This window comes from Callorhinus ursinus, unplaced genomic scaffold (genome assembly GCF_003265705.2).
Source record: "Callorhinus ursinus isolate GAN/ISIS: 27379988/994484 unplaced genomic scaffold, GSC_fseal_2.0 scaffold4, whole genome shotgun sequence".
NCBI classification, from domain to species: Eukaryota; Metazoa; Chordata; class Mammalia; order Carnivora; family Otariidae; genus Callorhinus; species Callorhinus ursinus.
Window position 1 is genome coordinate 117,992,562 of NW_027397066.1, and position 27,885 is coordinate 118,020,446.

The window sequence follows — 27,885 nt, forward strand, 5'->3', positions numbered from 1 at the left end:
CGTTTTTTGACTATTAGTATTGTTCCGACGAAAGGATTGCTAATGCCTCACATCCATCTGTTCCCTTTTTCTCACCAGAGATAATCAGGATCTGAAGTTAATATCATTTCTGTGGATGTTTTGATACTTTTACTAAGTATATATTCCTCCATAAATAATGTATACAATTGTTTTTTTTTCCATTTTATTAATATTTCAATTAGATTTCTCTTTAACATAATGTTTTGGGATGACCCATGTTGATGCTTATAGATTAAGTTCCATGAATTTTAATTACTATATAAACAGCATGTAATTTATTGCTTTCCCTAATAAAAGATAGGTAGTTTAAATTTTTTTGCTATTAAAATTGCTATTAAAACCTGCTACAGGTTTAACAATTTATGCTACCACCGGAATTGCTTGAAATCTGCTTCTCCACCTTTCCTCAATTTTTAGAATTGCCAGGATCTTTAATTTTGGTCCATCTGATGGGTGTGAAATGGTATTCCATTGTGATATTGTTTTAGATATTTAGATATGCTATTTAGATCTCCTCTTCTATAAAATCTCCTGTTTATATCTTTTGCCTATAATTCTTCTGGGTTGTTTGTGGTATTTTTTCTTTTTTTTTTTTCACTGAATGGTGGTTCTTAATTTATTCTACATACAAATCTTTTGTTAGTTACATGGGTGCCAAACTTATTTCTTTAATTTTTGGTTTGCCTTTTCACTTTGGTGACTTTATTCGTGCTGAAGTTTTAATCTTTAATTTAGTTACATCCATTATTAATTTTCTTTAATTTTTTGCATCTTATTTAAGAAATCATATATACCTCAATATCATAAAGGCTTTCTCCTACACTTACAAGAGTTTTACATTTTTTGCTTTGTATATCTAGGTCTTTAATCCACCTGGAATTTATTTGTATGTACACTGTTAAATAGGGATCTAATTTGGCTTCCTCCACATAGATAGCCAATAGTCTCCACCCCATTTATTGAATAATACACTTCTCACTGATACTAATGAAACCTATATCATTTATCAAGTATCCAAATATATGTGAGTCTCTATCTGGGATTTCTGTTCAGTAACATTTGTCTAGTTTTCAACATCTGACTCTATACAACACTGTTTTAATGACTAGAGCTTTATAATAATAAAGGTATCCTTCTTTTGCTGGTGTTTAAAATGGTTTGGGATGTTCATGGTTCTTTACTCATCCATATGAATTTTAGGATCACTTAATCAAATTCCATGAAAAAGTCCCTGTCAGGATTTGATTTGAATTGCATTGAATTTATTTTTATTTTTTATTTTTTTAGATTTATTTATTTTATTTTATTTATTTTATTTTTATTTATTTATTTGACAGGGAGAGAGACAGAGAGAGAGCACAAGCAGGGGGAGCAGCAGAGGGAGAGAGAGAGAGAAGCAGGTTCTCAGCTGAGCAGGGAGCCCAATGCAGGGCTCGATCCCAGGACCCTGGGATCACGACCTGAGCTGAAGGCAGATGTCCAATGGACTGAGCCACCCAGGTGCCCCTAGATTTATTTATGCTAGAGAGAAAGTGAGAGGGAGAGAACGCTTGTGAGCATGGGGAGGGGCAGACAGAGAGGGAGAGAGAGAATCCTCAAGCCGACTTTCTGCTGAGCAGGAAGCCCAACTTGGGGCTCCATATCGGGACCCTGAGATCATGACCTGAGCCAAAATCAAGAGTGGGATGCTTAACCGACTAGCCACCCAGGCTCTGAATTGCATTGAATTTAGACAGTTTCAGTTCCTTGTAGTTTTCATATCCAAAATTGTTTATTACAGTTCTGTTGTTTTGTACAGATGTTTTAGATTTACCCTGTATGTTAAATGAATTGATTACACACTATTGCTTTTTGCATCCCCCTCCTTTCTGAATTCCATTTTTATCTTCCTGAAGTAGACTCTTTGGAATTCTTTCCATGAGGGTCTTTAAATGGTAAAGATTCTTTGTCTTTGTCTGAATATTTCTTTATTTTGCCATCATCACTTTTTGTAGTGAATATTGGGAGGCACCACCCATAGTTCTCTTCAGAAACGAAGGACTTATTTCCTGAGCTGCCGGGAGTTCAGTAAGCTAACAAATTTGAGCTGTTGGCCCTCTTCAGTAGTAGTCTAGCCCAGGGTTATAATTGTTTTCCCTGCCAGCTCATATCTAATGACAGTCACAGGCATATAACGGCTGAGCCCACTTGCCTCAAGTCTGAAGGGACATCCCAGATTCAAAGTTGAGGTCTTCACTGAGACTATGGTATAGGCCAACTCTTTCCTCTGTCCAGTCCTGCTACCGTCCATTCCTTAGTTGCTGTTCCTAAAACATTCCCCCATGAACTCTCTCTACTTATCCCTGACTCGGAGTATGCCTCCAGAGAAACCAATCTAAGATAGTTGACGTTAGGGATGATTCAAGAAAGTTGTAGCTAATATGAGATTTTGACTTGAATCATTGGCTACCTGACTATCAGTAGGGACCTTCTCATTGCTGATAAATATAGGACAGACATACCTTAGCACAAGGTAACAGAGTAATAGGTAAAACTTTAATCATTAGCGAACCTGGATGTATTCTAATGAAAGATAATATACTAGTGGGTACATTTAAGAAATATGAGGGAAACTGTCATCTTAAGGACAGAGGAATTGGCTGTTGCTAAGCAAAATTGATTCTTTGGAAAAAGCCAAACACTGAGATGGTTAATGGCTATTAAAAAATCTAAGAGTAAAATTCACAAAGCTTCGTTGGTAGCAAATAAAGAGACTTTTATCTTCTGCAGTGGGAGGGCAGAAAAAGCTGAGGAACAGGCCCAGCACTAAATCATAAGTGTGGCAGAGCTCCAAAGGAGATTAACAACCATGCAGCTCAGCTAGGTCGGCTATGCCAAGGTCAGAATGCTGGATCGTAAAGAAAGAAACTCTGATGCAGTGGGCTTGGTTGTGACACCTGAAAATCTTGAATTCCCAGATTCTCCTGAACCCTCTGTTTCTGAACATGGTCCATATTCCTGATTAATGGATAGTGTCCCTACCACACATACCTTGCTTAAATACCATGCAGAGGCTTCTCCTCATAGTACAACTAGTACTCCCTTCAGGAACTGTCCCCAGCCTCTCTCCCAGGGGAAGAGAGAGAGAGAGAGAGAGAGAGAGAGAGAGAGAGAGAGGTGGGGGGAAGGGCAGAGGGAGAGAGGGACTCTTAAGCAGGCTCCACATCCAGCCAGATGCTGGGCTTCGTCTCACAACCTTGAGATCATGACCTGAGCCAAAATAAAGAGTCACACGCTTAACTGACTGAGCCACCCAGGCATCCCCTGGCACAATTATTATAATCACCGGCAAGGGCAGAGTGGCAGCAAGGGAAAGCACTTTGATCCTCAGAAGATCAGGGAGATGGATAAAAGAATATAGTGTCCCCAGGAGCAAAATGGATCCCCAGGCAGCAAACAAGGATTCTGCTCAGTGCGTACCATCAAAATAAATCAAGGGAGTGCATGAGCAGGAGCCTGAGAACAATACTCTAATAATGAGTCATGATTCTTTGCTCAGGTTTGAAGTCTGAGCCAGTTTTGGGATCTGGCAACAATTGACAGCAAAAAGACCAGATTCCCAGGAGGAAGACCCTGAAACCTCATAATGGGGTACACTGTAATAGTTCCCCCAGTCCTTTCCCAGATGGTTCCTTACAATTTCCCTGGCTAACTGTATGTTGGGAAAATGAGAACATAAAAAAAATTTCTCAGTGTAATGGCACATATAGGAATTTACCTGCCTTCTATCAAGCTTTACATTAAAGAAATTTGCTAGATTGTAAAACAGGGCCACTCTTGTATGTTTCTGGTTTGGGAAAATACAACATTTTTTGAAAAATATTTATACTAAGATGTAAGAGATATATTACTTTTGATGAATTAATAAATTTTCTCTCTTTTAATTTTTTGTGTGGTAAATATTGATAGATATAGCCCACATAAACAAAGGTTGTTAGAGTCTTCAATTGTTAAGAGTTTTGGAGGGGTCTCGAGACCAAAAGGTTTAAGAATTGCTGCAACAGACAATGCCACAAGCCAAACCATCTGTGTAATCTTGGGGGCAAGTTTCACAGTCTCTCTGCTTGTTTCCTCATGTGTAAACTTAGGAGTTAGTACTATATATGTAAAGCAATTAGAATGTCAGCAACAAACAATGAAATATGATCATTACTGATATTCTATTTTCTCTGTGAAATATAATATCTGCTAAAATTGATGGGAAAAGTGATGGAAAGTTGAGGAAAGGGGAGAAGACTGAATAAAACCATGTGGATAATGGGAATGATAGATCTGATTAGGAAAATATAGGAGGATTGAAGGCAATTTCGAGAGCCTTGTGGAGGTTAGTAACTTTGTATTTAGAGTAAAATCATGGTTGTATAAGTTTTTTTCCCCTTAACAACACTAAGTCCAGTGTAGAACAGAAAAGGAAAGCTGTTGAATTAATAGAATAGGGAATGTTCCAGTTGGTTTGATGAGAAAGAAAAAAAGGCAAATTGTGATTGATGTGATGAACTGCGTTTGATCAACTGGAGAAAAAGGGGAGGGAAGAAAACAGAGAGATAATCAATAGGGAGAAAACAGAAGAGTTAAAAGATGTGAAGTCTTCGTTAGGAGGGAAAATTGAGTGAGAGAGTTGGTAAAGTAGGATGTTAGACAGTTTGTCTTAATTTTGGATTTCAGTGGTTAAGTAGATGACAAGACCCGGCGTGTGGTCACGAGAGTGGACGGCTGTAGTGGAGTGGAGGTGATGACTACTGGACATGAAACCAAGAACCCAAGAGAATGGGTTTGGATGTTAGGGTGATTCTGGGGGATGGCAGAAGTTGGAAGTCAGGTTCCAAAGTTTCTCACCAATAAGGAGTGGGTAAAAAAAAGCAACAACGAAGGAAAAAAAGTGGCATGGCTATATAGAAAGGAAGACTAATTATCTGAGTGAGGTACAGGGGAACAAGGGGACTGACCCGTACCTCCTAACCAAGAGATGAAGGAAGAGCGCAAAAATGAGCACCTTTCGCTTCATAGATATTTAAAGCAAGTTGTCTTTGTAAGGGAGAGGATGTTAGGTTTCAATTAAGGACAAGGCAGAACACACACTAGAGGCCCAGTATGTGGGAGAATTTGTTCACAAAAGAATGGAGTTCATAGTTTGCACAGCAAACATGAAAAATAGGATGTGAGGCACAAACGATGTAAGCAGCAGAAAGTTTCCAAAGAATTAGGCAAGAATTTAGTCAGTTAATGCAGTATCAGGTTTGTGATTCATTTCCCTCTTCCTTTAGGTTTCTCCTTTTCTGAAAAAAAATAAAATTGACCGGGCCTTCCTGTCACCTGTCTTTCTGTTCTATTTTTGTTATTCCCTCCTCTGTCAAATCACCCATCCAGGTGTGGGAGTCCCGCCCCCCGCGGGAGTGGGCGGGATCGGGGCGGGGCAAACAGTAGTGGGCGGGCCCCTTCCTGTCGACGTGCTGTCGTAAGGACGCTGCTGACGTAAGAGGACATCCGGTCCGGCTTCTAGTGTCGGAAATTGGCTTTGCCCACCCTCCTTCGGTTCTAGTAGCTCTTTCCCTGGAGTCGTGGCCCGCAAGTTGGAGTTGCTGCTGCCGCGGGCAGGTCTCACGTTCTTCCCTGCCCCTCTGCCCCCGGAGTGAGCCCGGCCTCCCCGCAAGGGTGAGCGAGGTCGGCCCGGAGCGCGCGTGAGGGAGGGTGTCCCTCGGGCGGGTGATGGTTGTCAGTTCCCCGAACCGCGTGGCACCGCCGCTGTCGCCTCTGGACGCCCCCCTCACCCCGCTGGGTCCTCCGATTGCAGGCTTTTCCTCCAAAGCCGCGCTGACCCTGTGCCTTTTTCCTCATTTGATGACAGGCCACGTCTTAAGTCGAAACGTTGCTGGAGAAGGGCTTAAACCCATATAAGGCGTGAAAAAATTCACTCTTTTAAGTTAACAAACCAAATTGGAGAAAAAAATCGAGGCTCAGCCGGAGCCGATTCATCTCTGGGGGACGCAAAAATTCACCGGGATGATCACCCCGGATTGTTTTCTGAGTTCCTTTGGCAGAGGACTACACAATTTTTTTCACCCTGTAGAATTTGGTCGTTTTGAATACTGAAAGTGATCTCGTGGGCTTGTACGTTACTTAGCTGACCACCTACTAAACCTCCTGGCCTGATTTGTCTATATTTTTAAGTCGCAGCTTCCCGCCCCTTGGCTTTTGCTTGGACATTTTAACATAAGAGTTGAAACGCAAAGTAGGAAAACTTAGTAAGACGAGCTAGCTGGTGCGTGATTTCGCCCTGTGGTAATAGGGCCTTTTAAATGAGAAATGTGAATTCCTTCAAAGTGTGGTTTCTTGGAACTCTCTTCATGTATCATGGACGTGTTTTGGTTTCTTGGAAGACAGTGTTCGTGCCTTCAGGGAGATTGTGTCACAGTCACCAGTGAAACTTAATCTGGTCCTTGGAAGTTTAGAATTTGTAGATCTTGAATAGGGCCTCGACGTAAATCTGTATTTTTTAGGAATTTCTACAGTTGATTTTTGAGAATCACTCTTAGAAAAGACTTAAAAAAGTATGTGTTTTGAAGAATGTTAAGAAACTTGAGATTCATATTGTGAAGCAAGTACATAATAGGCCCATTTATCAGTGTGTCTCTTCCTTTATTGACTGCTTAATATATGCCAGGCAGGGCGGGGAGGTAAACATTGTCAAGAAAGACAGGGCTGAAATCCTCCAGGAACTTGTAGTGTGCAGACTGGACGAATAGCCAAATAAAAACGTGTTATTTAGTAAAAATCTTGTTTTTCTAAATGTGGTAGTTCTTTCAACTAAGTGATGAAAGATGAAAGCCCGTTTTAAAGTCCTTATTTATACAGGGCTTTACATATATACTCATATATAATACATACTCTTAAACATAAATTTGAACTCTGTTAAAATTATATGCTCACTTACATGTAGAGAAGAGCAGCTTCCAGAGTCAAAGCAACTACAGTACCTTTAATATCTTTTCAGAGGGGGTTGGCTCTGTAGTTAGTGTTGTCATTTGACTTTACTTGTTAGATGTTTTGTTTAGATATTACACAGGAGAAATAAGACTTTTTATACTTCAAATCTTAACGTCAAGTTGAATGTATAGCTCAAAAAATGATATAAACTGAGTAAATAATATACTTTTAAACTATTTCTTGTTAATAATATATGCCTAATTTTTTAAAAAGTTTAGTACAGAGTAACTTTTGTTTTTTATTTTTGTTTTTTTTAAAGATTTATTTGAGAGAGCAGGAGCGTAAGCAGGGGGAGGGGCAGAGGGACAGAGAATCTTCAAGCAGACTCCCCACTGAGAGTGGAACCCCAAGGTGGAGTTGGGGGGGTGGGGGCTTGATTCCAGTACCCAGCCACCTAGGCACCCCATGTACAGAGTAATTTTTAAAGAATACTTAACATGAGAGAAACTTTTTCTCTTTTTTCTCACTGGGAAAAGAAAACATGTGGCTTCTAGGATAAATTGTTTTGATGTTTACATTTTTTAGAATTGTTTGGTAGTGCAAATAAGTGCCTTATTTTAAAAGTTATCTATTTTATTTGGGGTAATGTATATTTAATATTTCATAAAGGCTTAAAATGTGCTTATCAGTCAAAATGACAGGTTTGAGTTTAAAATTTAATGAGTAAAAACACTTCATTCTACTGTTTCTTGGTTTATTTACAAAAGCAAATGCAACCAGGCAATTGTATCTTCTCTCTTTTCTTGTGTAGAAAGTGGGGTAAAATGCCTAAAAAAAAGACTGGTGCGAGGAAGAAGGCAGAGAACCGCCGGGAACGTGAAAAACAGCTCAGAGCATCAAGAAGCACCATAGATTTAGCTAAACACCCATGCAATGCGTCAATGGTAACAGCTTTTTTGGATACCTGTTGGTGGTTGAAAAACTGTATAATACTTACCTGAAAAATGCCTGAATAAAATTTTAGTGAATACAGTGTTGCTGCATATATTTTATTGAATTTCAAATCTGTGGTAGAGGCATGTCCATTGTTTTCATTAATGCGGAGTAGCAATGATTTTGTTTGATTTTATGTTATTTATAAACCTAGCGTATTACCTTGGCTGCTGTTAGTTGATAGGAAACAAGAATACATACTAGGGATTGTGTGATGTTTTCCAGCTTCTCTAACCTTATACGCATAATTTGTCCTATTAGTTGGAGCCTTTTCATTATTTCTCTTAGCAGTTCTTAACTCATTTGATTTCTCTTTTCTAAACTTTTCACTTTTCTTGACCTCTCTTTTGGCTAACTGTCCTGTTACCTTCTTTTCCTGTGCTCAGTGGGTTAGTCCTGATCATTTCTGGGCTTGTTTGAAAGTGTGAAAAAAACAAGATTATCATGTGATTATAACCCCTCTCCTTTTTTTGGCCGTGTTTCTCTGAGTTGTCCCATATTTTCCCATTTCCAGTCCTCTCTACTTTTTCTATTCCTGCTACTCCTCTTTCTTCTTCTTCTTTTGTTTCACCTAAAGATCATATGAAATGCTTAATGGGACTTAATTCCCTGAATGTTTCTTTTGCATCTATTTTGTGCCAGGTACTATTTTAGGCACTGTGGGGTGTACAAAAATGAATGACAGTCCTTGTTTTGACAAGTTGATAGATCAGTTGTCTTGTGTATTTCTTAAGATTTGTTTGTTTATAAGTGACCAATCCAACTTAAGTAACTTTAAGGAGAAAAAGAGTTTACTATTTCTGTATTACCTCTGTTTCTGTTTACTACGTTTACTAGCATGTAGTTGCGAAGGGCAAGGATGTAGCGGGGACGTGGGACTTAGACAACTGGAACCTGGAATGACCTTGTAGGGCCATCTTTTGCTTGGGTTTCTTTTTCCTTATTAGTTCCATTTTCTCAGATTGTCTTACCCCATTTGTTTGGGTTTGTAGGTACTGGTAGCTTGTGTGTCTCACATCCCATAATGTTGTCGGAGAGGGAAAGAAGATAGCCCTGCTAGAGTTTATGGCTGGCGGGGGGGGGTGGTGGTGGGAGGGACCAGGGTTACATAACACAGATAGGACAGATTGTAGAGACTCCCTTCAGGGTCATTTCTAGGGAAGAGGGTTATGGGACAGACAAAAGAATTGACTCACATACATAAATACATACAATGAAGACTAGAATTTAGTAAGTGTTGTAATAAATGGACAGTTAAGACTAAGGTACATTTGGGCAAAGCAGGGATAAACTTGAGTGCGTGGATGGGGTACAGTTCATAGAAGAGGTGGGTTCATCACCAAAACTTTCAACAGGTAAAGATTGTAAGGGTAGACTTTTCAAGGAAAATTATTAGAATAGTAAGGCATGGAAAGAATATAAGACCTATTTCATGAATGGCTGAACAAATAGTGACTTTAAGCTAAAGTCAGCAAGGTTTGGAAGTGGTTAGGGACCAGATTGTTGAGAACTTTTAGTACCATGTTTAAGATTCTAGATTTTCTGCAAGCTTCATCATATTGTGTTCTCTACCATTTCTTGTGTCCATTCTGTAATATTTGTCTGATTAAAAAGCAAGATCAACAACAACAACAACAAAAAAACACAACCCCAAAACAAACCATTGCTGTATTTATATAGCCTCTTGTGGAAATGCTACTCCTTTCTTTGGTGTGGTAGGTACGGGAACATACCTTTGTTATTAAAGTATGTATAGATGCTTGTATATGTGGGTGAAGTTGGAGGCTTTGGGGAAGTGTTACTTAAATTTTAAAATGAAAAACGGTATTCTTTATAATGCAGGTAAATTTGGAGTTTTCAATCAGAAAATTAATGTTATGTTTTTACATTTTACAGGAATGTGACAAGTGTCAGAGGTAAACTTTTATTTATTTCTTTTTCTATATATGTAATAATATAGATCCTCTCACCTTTTATTTGATATTGACTGTATTTTAAAATTTTATTTCACATGACAAGGCGGCAGAAGAATAGAGCGTTTTGCTATTTTTGCAATTCTGTACAGAAGTTACCAATTTGTGCACAGTGTGGTAAGTATATGATAACTGAGGACTTAAACCTTTTCTTTCATCAGCCATTTGTTTTGCAGTTAATCAGTTTGACTGATTTGTCATTTTTTATAGTACAGTTAGACCTTACCATTAATGAAATAACAAATTGTTATTTGGTCTACCTAACACTGTCAAGTCTTGATTTTGTCTCTTTGATGTAATGTTGAAAAATAATTAAGGTACAGTTTAGATATAGGTTATCACCATGTTGTAAACATTAAAAGATCAGATTTCACACTGATAACATTTGGTGATCTGAATTTTTAGTTATACTAACTTTGTCTTGTTGATATGTTTGTATACTTTTCTAAGTTTTGATTCCTGCTGATATAGCCCACAGTCTCTTCGACCATTGAGAATAAATTTATTCCACATTTACTGATGCCAGTTTTTTCTGTTTGGCACTTAGCATGTGATTCTTGAATTTCCTCATATGTTTTCCCAAGTGATTGCAATAGAGTTCCTAAGCTACGTATTCAGTTCCTGGGTATTTATTCAGAGTAAACGATTATTCAAAGTAAACTAAATGGTAAAACTAAACGGTAGTTCACAGAACAACAAGATTGGTGTTTTCCAAATAGCCTTCCACAGAATACTTGAGCTATTAATAGGTATTTTTTTCTTTCTTTTCTTTTCTTTTTTTTGGGGGGGGTTGGTGGAAAGGGAGAGACAGAAGGAGGGACAAAGGGAGAGGGAGAGAGAATCCCAAGCATGCTCCATGCCCGGTGCAGAGCCTAATGCAGGGCTCGATCTCGCAACAGTGAGATCAGGACCTGAACCGAACAGGCATCTCTTAATAGGTATTTCTTAAAATAATGCATACACTTGAGAAATGCTGCCTGTTTCATTCCTGCCTTTCTGTCTGGGAAATTTCTGTTACATATTTGTATGTTAAAGGTTCTGAAGACCTCCAGTAAAGAAACCTAATTAATTTTGTTCACACCAGATTTACTCCCCAAACTTTTATTTGAACAAATATTCCCTTTGGTTATGGGATGATGGTCTCAGGTGGAATACAGTTTGGGATATACTCACATAAATGTGTTTATGTATAATAACATTGCAGAAAATTGGGAAAGTTTAGGGCTATATCCCTGAATATTTCTAGCATAGTTCTAGTTTTCAAAGAGGCCATCTTTTGAGGTTTATCAGCTCAGGTCTTGCTCTCAGGGTCATGAGTTCAAGCCCGGCATTAAGCAGGCCCAGTATGGAGCCTGCTTTAAAAAAAAAAAAAAAATACTGGCCTAGAGAGACTACTTGTCTGCCAGTTTTTATAGCCTTATTTTATAAAAGACGAATATAGAATGAGAAAGTAGAGGGGCTCCTGGGTGGCTCAGTCAGTTAAGTGTCTGGTGACATAGGCTCAGGTCATGATCTCAGGGTCCTGGGATCCAGCCGTGCGTTGGGCTCCCTGCTGGGCGAGATGGGGTGGTCTGCTTTTCCCTCTCCCTCTGTCCCTCCCCCAGCTTGTGCGCTCGCGCGCGTGCTCTCTCTCTCTGTCTCAAATAAGTGAAATATTTAAAAAAAAAGAATGAGAAAATAGATTATGAAGACTGAGTTCTTACTAGGACCATCCCATATTTTCACTGTTGGCTGGGCTTCAGTTATATAGTGCTGTGTACATGGATTTATTTCCTACTTACTGATTCTTATACTTAGACATGAAACAGTTGGGTGGCTGCTGTCTCATTTCCAGTCTTTCTTCCCATTTCCTGTTGTCCTAGCTTTGTTCCTCAGATAATCAAGATAATGGAAAATTGTGCATCTTCTGTGTGTTTCATCTTCTACTTTGCAGAGTCTGAGATGGGTGATTAATATGTCACCTTAATTTTGACATAGTATATGATGAGTGAATTTCCTGATAGTGTTTCACGTTGGTAATTTGTTGCTAGATCAGAGCTTTTGTGGCTATATTGTGATTTTTAGCTCTAGCACTATATTCCTGTTTTTTCCATTCACTCGGGCACTATTTCAAAATGCTTTGGGAAGAATGTTTATTTGGGGGAAAAAGAACTAGGTAAGTTACATTATCATTGTTTGGTTTGGTTTGAGATGTTCTGTGGAAAGAAATAAACAATAACTTCAAACCAGGCTGTTTTTATTGTGACTTATAAACTGTAAAATTCATTTTAAAGCATAGCTTTTTAAAATCTGTATTAATTCATCTGAAAATTCACAAGATTTTAAACTGCTCTGATGATTGTTAGATTACACCTGTAACTTGCAATTTCTGATTTTAGTACAAACAATAATTAACATATAATTTTATTGTGCAGTACATTTTTATAGATTTACTAGTAAATTCCTAATCTTAAAAGATCTGATTCAGGTTAGATGTCTGTTATATCAGTCTTTCTTTTTTTTTTTAGTAGTATGAGCAGTAAACTGATTTCTATCCATTTTCAGGTTATTTCTATAGGAATTGAGGCTAGATAAAAAGTGGCATTAGTGAATACTTACATGTACTACTTTGCAAGACTAATAATGCAAATTGTCTCTTTACAGGGAAAACGAAGTGCATGATGAAGTCTTCAGACTGTGTCATAAAGCATGCTGGTGTGTATAGTACTGGCCTTGCAATGGTGGTAAGTTTCTTGTCTTTGTTTCTTAGACGAGCAGGTTTCCAAGGATAAGAAAAGTTTCTGGCCAGTGGTTATTTTTTCTAAATAGCACTGTTTTGTCCTTGATTTAGTCAGTCTGGAGTTTTCTGGATTATCTGTGCATATTCTTTGTATGATTTTCCTATATTATCCACTTATTTTTGATTGCTTCCTTTTTTTCTCATTGGAAGACATACAAGAAATGGAAACTTATTCAAAGTTGACTTAAAAATTCATTTGTCAGTGGTACCTTTCTAAAGTATCTTAATCGGACTTCATAGAATGTCACTTACTGTACTGAAAGCCCTGCTTAAGCAAGGTTCAAACTTTTGGTTAAAAAGCAGCCTAGTTTCAAAAGAACCTAGTATTAGTAGCTTTTTTATAGCTTTACATTTCAAAAAAGAATACATATTTAACATAGACTTAAGCATAATTTCCTCATTACATGTAGAATTTTCTAAGGAAATTCATTGTTTTAAATACAGGCATACCTCAGAGATATTGTAGGTTGGTTACAGACAGTTGTAATAAAGCAAATATTGCAATAGAACAAGTCAAAATTAATTTTTTGGTTTTCCAGTGCATGTAAAGGTTTATGTTTACAGTATTTACTATACTGTAGTCTATTTAATGTGTAATAGCATTAATCTAAAAACATTTTAAATACTTTAATTTTTAAAATATTGCTATAAAATGCTAACCATGATCTGATCGTTCAGTGAGTCGTAATCTTTTGCTGGTGGGAAGTCTTCCTCTGAAGTTCTTGGCCGCTGATCAGGGTGGTGGTTACTAAAGGTTGGGATGGCTGTTGCAATTTCTTAAAATAACGATTTCTCCATAGCATGTCATGCTATTTGATAGCATTTTACCCACAGGAGAACTTCTTTCAAAATTGAAGTCAGTCCTGTCAAACCCTGCTGGTGCTTTATAAGCCAAGTTTATGAAATATTCTCAATCCTTTCAACATTCTTTGTAGCATCTTCACCAGGAGTAGATTCCATCTCAAGAAATCACTTTCTTTGTTCATTCATAAGAAGCAGCTCCTCATCTGTTTTATCCTGAGGTCGCAGCAATTCAGTCCCATCTTCAGGCTCCACATTTTTATTCTTTCGGTATTTCCACCACATTTGCAGCTAACTTTCTCCACTGAAGTCTTGAACCCCTCAAAGCTATCCATGACAGTTGGAATCAATTCTTCCTAACTGCTGTTAATGTTGATATTTTGATCTGTTCCCATGAATCAGTAATGTTCTTAAAGGCATCTAAGATCGTGAATCCTTTCCAGGTTTTCAATTTACTTTGCCCCCAGATCCATTAGATGAATCACCGTCTATGGCAGCTATAACCTTATGAAATATATTTCTAAATAAAAAGACTTGAAAGTCAAAATGACTTGTTGATGCAGGGGTTGCAGAATGGATGCTGTGTTAGCAATCATGAAAACATTAATTTAATTGTATCTCCCCATCAGAGCTCTTGAGTACCAGCTGCATTTTGAAAAGAATCCTTTTTCTGAGCAGTAGGTCTCAACAGTGGGCGTAAAGTATTCAGTAAACCGTGTTGTAAATAGATATGCTGTCATCCAGGCTTTCTTGTCCCATTTCTTAGGGAGCACAGGCAGAGTAGATTTAGCATAATTCTTAAGGGCCCCAGGTTTTTCAGAATGGTAGGTTGGTATTAATTTTAGCCTAAAGTTACCGACCAGCTCTGTTAGCCCCTAACAGGAGAGTCAGCCTGTCCTTTGAAGCTTTGAAGCCAGGCACTAACTTCTCTTCTCTAGCTATGAAAGTCCTAGATGGCATCTTCAAATTTAAGGCTATTTTGTCAACACTGAAAATCTGTGGCATAGTGTAGCCACCTTCATGAATTATCTTAGCTGGATCTTCTGGATGACTTGCTGTAGCTTCTGTATCAGCGCTTTCTGCTTCACCTTGCATTTTGATGTTTTGGAGACGGCTTCTTTCCTTAAGCCTCATGACCCAACCTCTGCCAGCTTCCAACTTTTCTTCTGCAGCTTCCTCACCTCTCTCAGTTTTCATAGACCTGAAGAGAGGGCCTTGCTCTGAATTAGGCTTTGGCTTTGGAGAGTGTTGTGGCTGATTTGATCTTCTATCCAGACCACTCAGACTTTCTCCATATCAACAATAAGGCTGTTTTGCTTTTTTATCACTTGTGTGTTCATTGGAATAGCACTGTTAGTTTCCTTCAAGAGCTTTTTTTTTTGCATTCACAACTTGGCTGAGTATTTGGCACAAGAGGCTTACTTTTGGCCTGTCTCAGCTTTCAGCCTGCCTTCCTTATGAAGCTTAATCATTTCTAGCTTTAGATTTAAAAGTGAGAAATGTACAGCTCTTTTACTTGAACACTTAAGAGGCCATTGTAGGGTTATCAGTTGGCCAAATGTCAATATTGTTGTGTCTCAGGGAATAGGGAAGCCCGAGGAGAGGGAGAGAGGTGGTTGGTAGAACAGTCAGAATACATATAACATTTACCAATTAAATTTGCCATCTTACATGGGCATGGTTTGTGCACCATGATAATAGTAATATCATAGATCACGGATCACAGATCACCATAACAAATACAATAATAATAAAACAGTTCGAAATGTGAGAATTACTGAAATGTGATGCAGAGACATGAAGTGAGCAAATTCTGTTGGAAAAATGGCACCAATGATTGCAGGGTAGCCACATACCTTCAATTTATAAAAAATACACTAGCTGTGAAGTGCAGTAAAATGAAGCACAACAAAATGAGGTATGCTGTAATAAAAAGAGTTGTGCGATGCATTTTGCTGTCTTTTTCACTAAAAAATCTCTTTAACCAATTTTACTGTATTCTGTTGTGTGGTTTACTTATTTTTTTTTTTAAAGATTGATTTATTTATTTGAGAGAGGAGGCGGTACAAAGGGAGAAGGAGAGAGAAACCCAAGCAGACTTCACACTGAGTGCGGAGCCCGACGTGGGGTCAATCTCACAACCCTGAGATCACAATCTGAGCCGAAACCAAGAGTTGGATGCTTTAAACACTGTGCCACCCAGGCTCCCCTCTGTTGTGTGATTTTATGCTCAGGTCCAAATTTCATTCCATGAGGAAAGTAATAGTACCTCTGTGTCAAGCAGATATTTTATTTATAGCAACTTCCCAAGAACATAATTTTCTGTCATGAAGCACATCTTTATATGATCTATTTCATGTGTGCATATCTTACAAAAGCAAGAAACTAGACTTACTCATCAGTATCTTGTGAGTTCCTCTTCATTTTAAATACAGGATTGTCCTTGTTATCTTTATTCATAAATCAATGTAATCTTCCTTGGTAGCTTGCTTATGTCCAGATTTATCAAATGCTTTTTAAAAAATTCACTAAGTTGTATGAATATGAGTGATCTCTTATATAAAACATTTCAGTAGACTCATGTATCATTAGCTGTAAATTCTAGAAAAGTAATTTTTTGGGAATCTTCTATTTGCCTGTTGAAATTCCCTCTCTCTTCCCTCTTCCCCACCCTGCTTTGCCCTGGGAACCTGACCTGTGTGTATGGACTAGATCAATGGCTTTCTTACCTTCTGGCTTCCCTTTGGCTTCAGCCAATGGAAGACCCTGGCAGGACAACCTGTAGATGGGAGGACAGTACATTCTGGGTGTTTATTCTCTCAGATCTCTCTACCAGGTTATCCTAGTTTGGAAATGAATTGGCCACAGTTCCTCTCTATATGGCCCAGTAATCCTCTCTCAAGGTTCTGGTAACTTTCTCCACTCCCCTTGTTTCAGGCTCAGAGGTGGTAACTGCATCATCCCTTATGTTTTTTCTAAGCCTTTCCCTGTCCTTTGTAAATCATCTTTTGTAAACTCTCCAGGATTACTCAGTTTAGTGTGTCATCTTTTTGTTGTTAGAAACTTGAATGTTCCAAGAGTTGTGTTGGAGGATTTGCTATCCACAGTGATAATCCATTTTTACAGCTGCAAAAACACCCTTTCTATTTGTTCTTTACTACTTCTGTTACAGAGTCTTGAATACTAGAACACTGAATTGAGATTCCGAACACCATGGTTTAAATCCTAGCTGCACTGTAATGTAGCTCTGGGATTTGGATTTAAGACTTGGGCCCATATTTGTCACCTGTAAAGGAAAGACCTTCTAGTCCCATTTTCTTTTTTTTTTTAATTATTTATTTGTCAGAGAGAGAGAGCATGCACAAGTAGGGGGAGTGGCAGGCAGAGGGAGAAGCAGCCTCCCCGCTGAGCAAGGAGCCCGATGTGGGACTCGATCCCGGGACCCTGAGATCATGACCTCAGCCCAAGGCAGATGCTTAACTGACTGAGCCACCCAGGCGTCCGTAGTCCCATTTTCTTAAGATTCTTTCTAGCCATTAATACTCTATTAATTTCTAGCCATTAATATTCTACAATGACATTTATAGATGTCATTGTGTTATTGAAAGGTATAGTCTTTCTATCTTATGTATCTTGATGTAAAATTGGAGAGTCTTATCCTGGTATTTAATTCTGTATATTTTATTTTAATTTTTTGCCACAAAGAAATGTAATGATTCAAAGCACAAGTCACCTTAACAGAAAAAAGATGCTGACAGAAGTTTAATATTTTTTCTCAGTTATTCTAGAAAAGCTATGTGAATTATTTTTATTTTTTATTTTTTTTAAAGATTTTATTTATTGATTTGACAGACAGAGACAGTGAGAGAGGGAACACAAGCAGGGGGAGTGGGAGAGGGAGAAGCAGGCTTCCTGCCGAGCAGGGAGCCCGACGTGGGGCTCCATCCCAAGGACCTTGGGACCATGACCCGAGCCGAAGGCAGATGCTTAACCAACTGAGCCACCCAGGTGCCCCAGCTATGTGAATTATTTTATAAATGATTCAGGAAGGAATTTTCTTAAGTGAGAAATATTTCCTTTTTTTTTGTTGGAAGATGGAATATATATTTATTATAAATCACAGTATCACACAGGTGCACAACATGATTTGATATTTGTGTATATTGCAAAATCACCACAATAAGTCTAGTTAACATCTCTCACCTCACATAGTTACAGTTTTTTTCTTGTGATGAGAACTTTTAAGATCTACTAAGAGAGTACTCTTAGCAACTTTCAAATAAATAATACAGTGTTATTGACTACAGTCTCCATGCTATACACTACATCCCCATGACTTATTTAATATGTAACTGGAAGTTTGTGCCTTTTTTTTTATTGTTATGTTCAATTAGAAGTCAGAATTATTTCTAATTGAAAAAATTCAGTTTAGTTACTTCAATTGTTATAGATAAGAATGCTGAAATGTGGACTCTGGACACCATTCAAATTAGAATTCAGTTTGAAGGCAACACTTTTAGCTCCGTGACTTACTTTAATGATTAATATTAGGGTTAAGTGTATAGTTTCCCCCTTCTTTTCCTTTTGATTTATGGCCAAGTTTTTTATATTGTAAATAGCTGTTGGTGAAGTAGTTTGATTTTCAGAGAACCCTCTTTTTTAATTTTGGCTTAAACAAAATTTTTTTTTAATGAAGCCTCCCACTATCGCTGAGGGTTGATAAATTGCTAAATGTATACAATTTTGATGGTTGCCCTTGGCTAAACAGTGGTTGCAGCCAGGCAAGTGACAAAGATGTTTTGTGTTCCTTGGTTTCAGGGTGCTATATGTGACTTCTGTGAAGCCTGGGTTTGCCATGGTAGGAAATGTCTTAGTACCCATGCCTGTGCCTGCCCTCTTACTGACGCTGAGTGTGTGGAGTGCGAGCGAGGTGTCTGGGACCACGGTGAGTAATGACCTGCAGGTGGTGAACCTGAATGTATTAAGTAAAGGCTGACTTTGAAACACTCAGGATGCTCTTTTTATAGGAGTAGCCAGGGGATTGTGGGAGTCCACTTTTTTATGGTTCAGTTTGGCAGTTTTCATTGTAGCCTTTACCAGAACAAAAACTACTGTGTCATTTTGGGGTAATTCTGAAGTAAATCGCTTGACTTCTTTAAATTGATATTTATGGCTTCTTTAAATTGAAATTTATCATATTTACATTTGTGGGTTTTGTTTTTTAATCCAATAGGAGGCAGAATATTCAGTTGTTCTTTTTGTCATAACTTTCTCTGTGAAGATGATCAATTTGAACATCAAGCCAGCTGCCAGGTTTTAGAGGCGGAAACATTCAAATGTAAGTTTTCATAAATTAGATGTCCTGTGTACCCAGGATTCTTATTAGTATTAAGTGTTAGACTCAAAAAAGAATCTAGTTTTTTATGCAGCCTCTTGTGGACTATAATTCAACTTAATATCTATTTTCCATTTCTAAAAAAAATTCAGAACCACATAGTCTGTTTTTTTCAATAGGGATGCCACTGGCATTTTGGTTGGGTCAGTTCTTTGTTATGTGGGATTGATTATAGGACTGTAGCCTTCCTGGTCCTGAGTACTAAGTATCATTTTCACCTCCAAGTTATTGTAACAACTCCCACCCCTACCCACCGCCCCCCCCCAAACCCATACACATTTCCAAATGCCTTCAAGTAAGTGATATGTAATACTACCCCTGGTTTGTTCCTGCTAGTTGGTTTCTGTGATTGTTAGACAAGAGTATGCATCAGAAATACCTGTGGAAGTTTTTTAAAAGTACAGCCACCCAGGCCTCATCCCTGAGATTCTTTGAAGTCTGTGGTAGGTTGCAGGCCTATGTATTTTACCCACACACATAATTGTCATTTATCTTTCAGTTTGAGAATCAGTGTTACTGGTTCTCAATGGTATTATCTTTACAGATAGATTCCATTTTATTTCCGCATTATTTTTGATTCTCAAAAGCTCAAAATTTAGAGTCAAACATTACTTAAATTCTACCTCCTGGTTATGTGATTTTGGGCAAATCACCAAATCTTTCTAAAGCTGAGTTTCCTTATATATTAAAAGAAGATGCTAATTTCTTTTTCAAAGAGTTAATTAAAATGAGAATCCATATAAAGTGTTATTATGGTACCTTTTACTTAGAAAGCCCTTATTAAATATCATTATAGAAAAGGCTGAAATTCCCCAGATACTCACTTGCTTGAATTTGGTTTTTCTTTTGATACGAAATGCTAATCTCTAAATTCTCTTATAAATTTAAAGTTGATAAATTGTCAATTTTAATATATGCATAATTGCATATATATGTAATTCTTACAATATTCCTGTAGAAATTCTCAAAGGTTAAAGAACATCTCAAAGTAGATAGCATTTTTGAGCCATTTTTAGGCTTCTGTAAAATCTGTAATATAAAAATTGAATTACTTTATTTGGAGCCTGAGAACTTTGAGTGTTTTGTAGCATTTGACCCCAAAGACAGGCAACTGTGAGTGATAAGACTATAATTTCATCAGGAAGTTTTAGTGATTCAGTAAAAGGCAAAGGAAAAATACAAAAGCAGAATAGTTGACAGGATTTTAAGATAAATCTATCATCATGTCTTTGATACTTCATATTAAGGTTATGCTCATTGCAGGTTCCTAGGTGTCTTTGGTTTACTGTAGTTTATCTTCTTTACTTTTTTTTCATTGCTTTAGTTTTTTCTTGCCATTCTTCCTTTGCTGTTCAATGCTTGTTTTTTCTGAAATATTCTCCTAATCATACCCATAGGCCACAAAGATATAGCTTGTTTCCACCCCCTTCATTGGTCATATCTCATCATTTATAGGTTTGACCTTACTTGGGAATTGAGAGATATAGAAATTCTTTAAAATACTTATTTACCTGCATTATCAGTGGGAAAGATGTTTTAAGAAAACACAAAACAAATATGTTGACTCTGCCTCTATTTTTTTAAATAATTAAAATGGCTCTGGGACTTCTAATTTAAAATGGCTTGTTATCGGGAGGCTTTGACGCATCCCAGCCTGCCCTCTTTTAAAATACTCAGAAGACATAGAAATAGATTTAAAATGGAAACCATTCCCCAGTTTAAAACTAGGAAAGTCAAACTATTTATTTATTTATTTATTAAGATATTTATTTCTTTTTTGACAGAGAGAGAGACACAGCAAGAGAGGGAACACAAGCAGGGGGAGTGGGAGAGGGAGAAGCAGGCTTCCCGCCGAGTAGGGAGCCCGATGTGGGGCTCGATCCCAGGATCCTGGGATCATGACCTGAGCCGAAGGCAGACGCTTAACGACTGAGCCACCCAGGCGCCCCGTCAAACTATTTTTAGAATCTGGGAGAAATGCATTGTTTATATAAGTCCAAAATTGTAACTCTTGGGGAGAGAAATAACTGGGCAGTGAACCGGAGGGCATATGTGTTGGCTTGAAGGTAATCAGGGAAAGAAGAACGGCAGGATCATGTTCCATCCTAGGTGGAGTTCCCGGAAGGTAAGGATGAGGGTAAAATAGACAAAATTAATTTCTTGGGATCATGTCTTTGTGGCATGTAGAAGACTCAAGTAGTGGGGGTGGGAAAAGATTCTATATCAGAAATTCCTGGGCTCCTTAGTGGCTCAGTCAGTTAAGCGTCTGCCTTCTGCTCAGGTCATGATCCCAGGGTCCTGGAATGGAGCTCCAGGTGGGGCTCCCTGCTCCGCGGGAAGCCTGCTTCTCCCTCTGCCTGCTGCTTTTCCTACTTGTGATCGCTCTTACTCTCTGTCAAAAATAAATAAATAAAATATTAAAAAAAAAAATGCCTGGTGTACACTGGGAGTTTGGGTTGGGAGCTTTGTACGTTCAGTATGTGTTCTGGCTATGTATTTGAAAGAGATTTATAACATTTTGGTTAAATATATCCTTTTTCTTTTTCTTTTTTGACTGAATGAAGAAGGAACCAAAAAACTCCCTGGGCATATCTTCAGGTGGAAATGATTGAGATTTCAGATTTTTGTCCCTACAGACTGAATGAAATAATATGGTTATTATTGGAGTACTTTGGTATACTTATATATGCCTAATATAGTTAACCCTTGAACAATATGAGGGTTAGGGGCACCAGCCCTCTGCACAGTTGAAAATCTGCATATAACTTCTGACTCCCCAAAAACTTAACTGCTAATAGCCTCCTGTTGACCAGAAGCCTTACTGATAACATAAATGGTTGATTAACACATATTTTATATGTACTATATGATATATTCTTACAATAAAGTAAGCTAGAGAAAGTAAAACGTTACTACGGAAATCATAAGGCAGAGAAGATACATTTAAAGCACTGCACTGTATTTATTGAAATAAATCTGCACATAAGCAGACTTGCATAGTTCAAACCCATGTTGTTTAAGGGTCCACTGTATATAGTAAGTACTCAGTTGATTTTTTAACTTTTATTATTAACACATAGGACAAATAATACATATCCAACTGAATTATTGGCATTACTGTGGAAGAAAGCAGAATACTTGGACAGAAGCAATAATAATACATATAATTGAGAGCATCATTTCTGAGTGTAAAAAAAATACTTGCCTGTTCACATAAAAGAGGCTACCCATGAACCAGGCAAAATTAAGTAAAAGAATTCCCAAATTAGAAACATCTGGTCAAATATTTGCATTACAATGACAGGCTTCCTTTTACTTGTTTTCCTTTTTATTTTTTCAAGACCTCTAAGTGAATTGAAAGTTACTAGTTTATATTCAGGCTTTCTTAGTGTAAGGCTTAGTTTATTTTCTCTTTCTATACCTCTGGTACTTATTTTTTTCTTCCATTTCTGGCACAGTCAATATGTGCCAGACATTCTGGCTTTTCTAATATATTTGCACTTAAGTTTAGGTTTTTCCTCAGTAATTATGGGTAATGACCAAAATTGACATGGCTTACTGACTAAAATAGTAATAAAATATTTTGGGATTTTTCCCATCTTTTCCTGCCCACTTGAATATTATTTTCTCTTCATAACCACCCTTTCTACCTGAAGTATTCCATTCCCTTATCAGAAGTTATGCAAAAAATGGCAATAGCCTGCATCATCAGGAGAGATTATATATTAATGGAGAAAATTATTCTTTTTAAGATTTATTTATTTTTTAAAGATTTTATTTACTTGAGAGAGAGAGTGAGAGAGCATGAGCAGGGGGAGGGGCAGAGGGAGAAGCAGACTCCCTGCTGAGCAGGGAGCTTGATGTGGGTCTCCATTCCAGGACCTCGGGATCATACCTGAGCTGAAGGCAGATGCTTAAGTGACTGAGTCACCCAGGCGTTCCTCTTTTTGAGATTTAAGCATTATGTGATAAAGGGAAGAACTTCAGCCAGTGTCATGGAAAAAAGGATGTCTCACCATTTCAGTTTTCTAAATATAATTAATGAAGTTTGCCATCTCCTAGATCGGGAGAAATGGAAGGAGATTGGAGAGTAATTAGTGTCATACTAGCGAAAGAATGCTGGGTGTGTGCACTTTGTTTCTTTCCTTCTGGCTGGGGATTCCATCTCATTTTATGTGCCCTCTAGGTTATATTATGAGACCAAAAAAAAATGTTAATAATTGATCTAAGTACATCAAGTATAAATCTGTAGAAAATAGTGTTTTCGTTCCAAGTTTGAATCTGGACATTATGTATTTTTGCCCATAGGTGTTTCATGCAATCGACTTGGTCAGCATTCCTGTCTCCGTTGTAAGGTATACTTGTTTGTTTGTTATTTTTAGATTTGGTTTTTAATCCCAGTACTCCTCCACCTTGGATTATTTATAGCTATAATTAATCTACAGGGGTCTTTAAACATTATGTAGTTTAGTTCTTCTATTTTGGAGATGGTGAAATTGAATTGAGAAAGCTGAATGACTTTCCAAAGGTCATCCAGTTGGCTTGTCTTAGAGTTGACACTAATGCACATGTCTCCTGAATCTTGGCTCAGTGTTTTTACACCTTACGTTTATGGAGAATATTCTGACCAAAATGTTGAGAGTATATTTTAATTAACATCAAAATTCACTTGCTTCGGAGAGTTTGAGTAAAGTAAAGATTTCCATAATGTTCTATTTCCTTAGATCTTATCTCCAGCATTTCTGTTTGTCAAAGATCACTAAACAGGTGCAGCGAATTCACTTCCTGTCAGAAACATTTCTCCGGTTCTTCTGGTCCTAACCCTATCTCTTGTTTCTCTCTCAGATCTGCCCCAGTTTGGCCAAATGGCTTTCAGGTGTTGTCTATGCTGTCTCCTCTGCCTTAGATCTCTCTTCCAATTTTGCTTATCCTCATATATTTATGAATGAATCAGTGTGCCTACACTGTTCATATCCTGTGTATAGTTTCTGCTTTATGTTAGGTCATAGTTCAAAGAGTTCTGGCAAAGACCATTTCCCTTAAGAAATTTAAATCAGGAGTGTGACCAGTCCCAACAAAAGTCAATCTCTACCCTAACAAAACTGCCTCTAAATCTCCAGGAAATATTGAATAATTTTGTATATTTTTTTGAATTATTTATTTACTTGCTTATTTTTACTTCTCCTATGTAGGCTTGTTTCTGTGATGATCATACAAGGAGCAAAGTGTTTAAGCAAGAAAAAGGAAAACAGCCTCCCTGCCCCAAATGTGGACATGAAACTCAGGAAACTAAGGATCTCAGCATGTCAAGTAAGGCTCTTCTTAAAATACCAATGGAGTGATTTTGCTTTCTTGCTTAGATAAGATTTATCTCTTTTTTTTCTCTTTCTATTTTTGTTTGTGCCTCCTCTTCGTATTTGAAAAGATGAATGTGTTGTCTTAAGCAGATGGAATTTTACAGCCTTGGAAAATTTGTGGGTGAAGTTTCTCAGTTTAACTTAAGAAATACACCATCATTCACTTTGATATTTGGCATTTGACTCAGTTAATGACATAGTGAATACTGAAATTTAAGACCAAAAAGTGATTTTTCTGCCTTTGCTGAAGCTTTCCTTGTTAAATAATTGAGTAGCTATAAATCTTTTAATATTCTAGTGCTGGTAATCTTCAGTGCTTGGAAGTTGGAATTCATTCTGAAGCTTTTTGTAGGTGTGTGGTATTTGAGTAGCTATGCTTATTATGTAATATATCACTACTATAGGAAATTGTTTTGTGGTTTTTATATAACTTTACTATGAAGGAGTAAGACTACTACAAACATGCTTATAGTAACGCAGCTTACAATTTTGTTAAAGAGAATTTGACTCTTTACCAAACGTAGCAGAATGGAACCATAATTCTAAATGACCCTGACAGTACTTTTGTTTAATCAAAGATGTAGTTGTACAATGAGGTGAGACTGATGATTTTGCTGATTTTTGCACTAAACCGTATTGCCACTTAGGCAGAAGAAATGAAGGGCTTTGTCTTGTTGGACACCAGAATTACAGAGTAGTTCTCTTAAGAAAAATGTGTAGTGACATGAATTCAACAGTTCTGTGATTTGAAAATAAAATTTTAATCCATCAAATGAAGAGCATTTCAGTTTTTTTTTTTAATTTTTTATTGTTATGTTAATCACCATATATTACATCATTAGTTTTTGGTGCAGTGTTCCATGATTCATTGTTTGTTCATAACACCCAGTGCTCCATGCAGAACGTGCCCTCCTCAATACCCATCACCAGGCTAACCCATCCCCCTACCCCCCTCTCCTCTAGAACCCTCAGTTTGTTTTTCAGAGTCCATCGTCTCTCATGGTTCGTCTCCCCCTCTGACATACTCCCCTTTTCTTCCTCTCTTGTTATCTTCTTCTTTTTCTTTTTTCTTAAAATATGTTGCGTTATTTGTTTCAGAAGTACAGATCTGTGATTCAACACTCTTGCACAATTCACAGCACTCACCGTAGCACATACCCTCCCCAATGTCTATCACCCAGCCACCCCATCCCTCCCACCCCCCACCACTCCAGTAACACTCAGTTTGTTTCCTGAGATTAAGAATTCCTCATATCAGTGAGGTCATGTGATACATGTCTTTCTCTGATTGACTTATTTCACTCAGCATAACACCCTCCAGTTCCATCCATGTCGTTGCAAATGGCAAGATCTCATTACTTTTGATGGCTGCATAATATTCCATTGTGTATATATACCACATCTTCTTTATCCATTCATCTGTCGATGGACATCTTGGCTCTTTCCACAGTTTGGCTATTGTGGACATTGCTGCTATAAACATTGGGGTACACGTACCCCTTCGGATCCCTACATTTGTATCTTTGTGGTAAATACCCAGTAGTGCAATTGCTGGATCAAATGGTAGCTCTAATTTCAACTGTTTGAGGAACCTCCATACTGTTTTCCAGAGTGGTTGCACCGGCTTGCATTCCCACCAACAGTGTAGGAGGGTTCCCCTTTCTCCACATCCCCGCCAACATCTGTCGTTCCCTGACTTGTTAATTTTAGCCATTCTGACGGGTGTGAGGTGGTATCTCATTGAGGTTTTGATTTGGATTTCCCTGAGAGCATTTCAGTTTTTAACATGCCTTATTTGAATTCTGTTTGGAGAGTGCTATTGTTCTTATTTTGTTTTCCAACTTTTTCTAGATTTAGCGAAATGACAGTGTTGTCTTTATTATTTGCTATATATGGTATGTATATAGAGTGAGTAGGATAGAACCGATTGTTGTTACTAAGGTCTCCTTTCTTTCCAGTTAAGTATTAAGTCAGGAAATTAGGAAAATGGGAGTAAGAAGCAGCCAATCAAGTTCGTAGAATTTTGTATATTATAGAGAAAAGTGAAGATGTAAAGAATCGGAACAAAGTGTCATGTACATATCTGTCTTTTGCAGCACGCTCCCTGAAATTTGGCAGGCAGACTGGAGGTGAAGAGGGAGATGGAGCTTCTGGGTATGACACCTATTGGAAGAACCTTTCTTCTGATAAGTATGGTGATAGCAGCTACCATGATGAAGAGGAAGATGAAGATGAAGCAGAGGATGATGAAGAGGAAGAAGATGAAGTGGGAAAGGATTCAGATGCTGAGTCATCCGATTTATTTACTAATTTGAATTTAGGAAGGACCTATGCCAGTGGCTATGCCCACTATGAGGAACAAGACAACTAGGAGAACGGCTTGCCCATGGGTGACCGTGTCTGAGAGGAGCCGGAATATGTGTGCTTGATGAATTGGGTGTGGATGTTCGGAAGTACTGTCACTTAGCCTTGTGCAAAAGACTAGTCACACTCACGGGGGCAAGGAGTAGGGCATAGCATTTTTATAGGAACTGATAATCAGGCTTATAGCATAAGAAAAATGAGTTCCAAATGTAAGATGTTTATTGATCCAAGCCACTGAAGCATCGTGGATTGGAGTTTTACTGATTTCAGTAATCATAGGTTATGCCGATTAGATACATACACAGGATGAAAGAATAGGATGGTAATATATTTGATGGAAATTAAATTGCTGTTTTTATTAAAAAACACTGCTTATATTCATTCTGATTTTGTAAGATGGTAATGGGTAAAACCAATTATTGTATTTTTCCTTGTAGGTCCACAGGAGGAGAGTCAGATTTTCAGTAAATATTCATGTTATCTTAAGTAGTCATGATATGTATGTTTTAGCAATTACTCATTGATTTTTTTTCCTCACGGTGTGTGCCCTGAACAGTACCTGTTATGAATGCCTAAACGTATAGACAAAGGTGACTACGTAGCTAGTTTTCAGAGACACGGAGACAGTATTATTACACAGATGCATTATGCATTCGTCTTTGAATAAATCTAGTATTTCACTTATGTACTTTTGCTATTTAATTTCTTGTTCTCAACTTTTTAAACTTATTTTGGAAAGCATTTCCAATATTTTTTTTATGAACTGCTTCATTTTTCATCTACTATGCAAAATCGGTAACAGATTAGTGGTGTGGTAGACGCAGACTTATGCGGCTGGGGTCCGTCACTCGTGGTAGGTGGAGAACAGGCAGTTGTGGGCGCAGGTTCCGGTTGTACACCTTGCACTGGCGGTGGATTGGGTGGTGTGCTAGAGAGGAATGTGTTAGTGCACCAGCTGGCATTTGAGAAGGATGGAGAATATTGTAGCTGTGAGGATAAAAGGGTTCATTGCTATTGCTAGGCCATTCGTATTCTATAGAAACATAATGAACGGCTGAGGGCAATAATGGGCCGTGAGAAGCCAGGTGTGAAAGCCAGAGGGCCTCTGGATGCACAGGAACTAGTTTTCATCTCTTGCAGCAGGATGGCTGAGAAAGCTGAGGCCCAAGCACAGGACTTAATAGTCTGTATGGATAGACTTCAAAGACAGTTGCCAATCAAGGCAGGTCTGTTATGTAG

At 37.9% G+C, this 27,885-nt stretch overlaps 1 protein-coding gene across 1 annotated transcript; it reads left to right on the top strand.

Annotated features, from left to right (window-relative positions):
- The first annotated feature begins 5,535 nt into the window (after nt 1-5,535).
- ZNF330 (zinc finger protein 330) lies at nt 5,536-27,330 on the top strand. Its single transcript, XM_025874237.2, has 10 exons — nt 5,536-5,712; nt 7,796-7,928; nt 9,874-9,893; nt 9,997-10,067; nt 12,594-12,673; nt 18,349-18,475; nt 18,764-18,868; nt 23,234-23,280; nt 24,118-24,235; nt 26,379-27,330. The coding sequence occupies exons 2-10, from the start codon at nt 7,809-7,811 to the stop codon at nt 26,651-26,653; spliced, it is 963 nt and encodes a 320-aa protein (XP_025730022.1). The 5' UTR covers nt 5,536-5,712; nt 7,796-7,808; the 3' UTR covers nt 26,654-27,330.
- The last annotated feature ends 555 nt before the right edge of the window (nt 27,331-27,885 follow it).

Excerpts from the sequence above, each read along its gene's own strand:
- ZNF330 (XM_025874237.2), top strand. The coding sequence starts at position 7,809 with ATGCCTAAAAAAAAGACTGGTGCGAGGAAGAAGGCAGAGAACCGCCGG. Across the intron at positions 18,869-23,233 it reads AGAGGCGGAAACATTCAAAT|GTGTTTCATGCAATCGACTT; the intron begins GTAAGTTTTCAT and ends TTTTGCCCATAG. Across the intron at positions 24,236-26,378 it reads TAAGGATCTCAGCATGTCAA|CACGCTCCCTGAAATTTGGC; the intron begins GTAAGGCTCTTC and ends TGTCTTTTGCAG.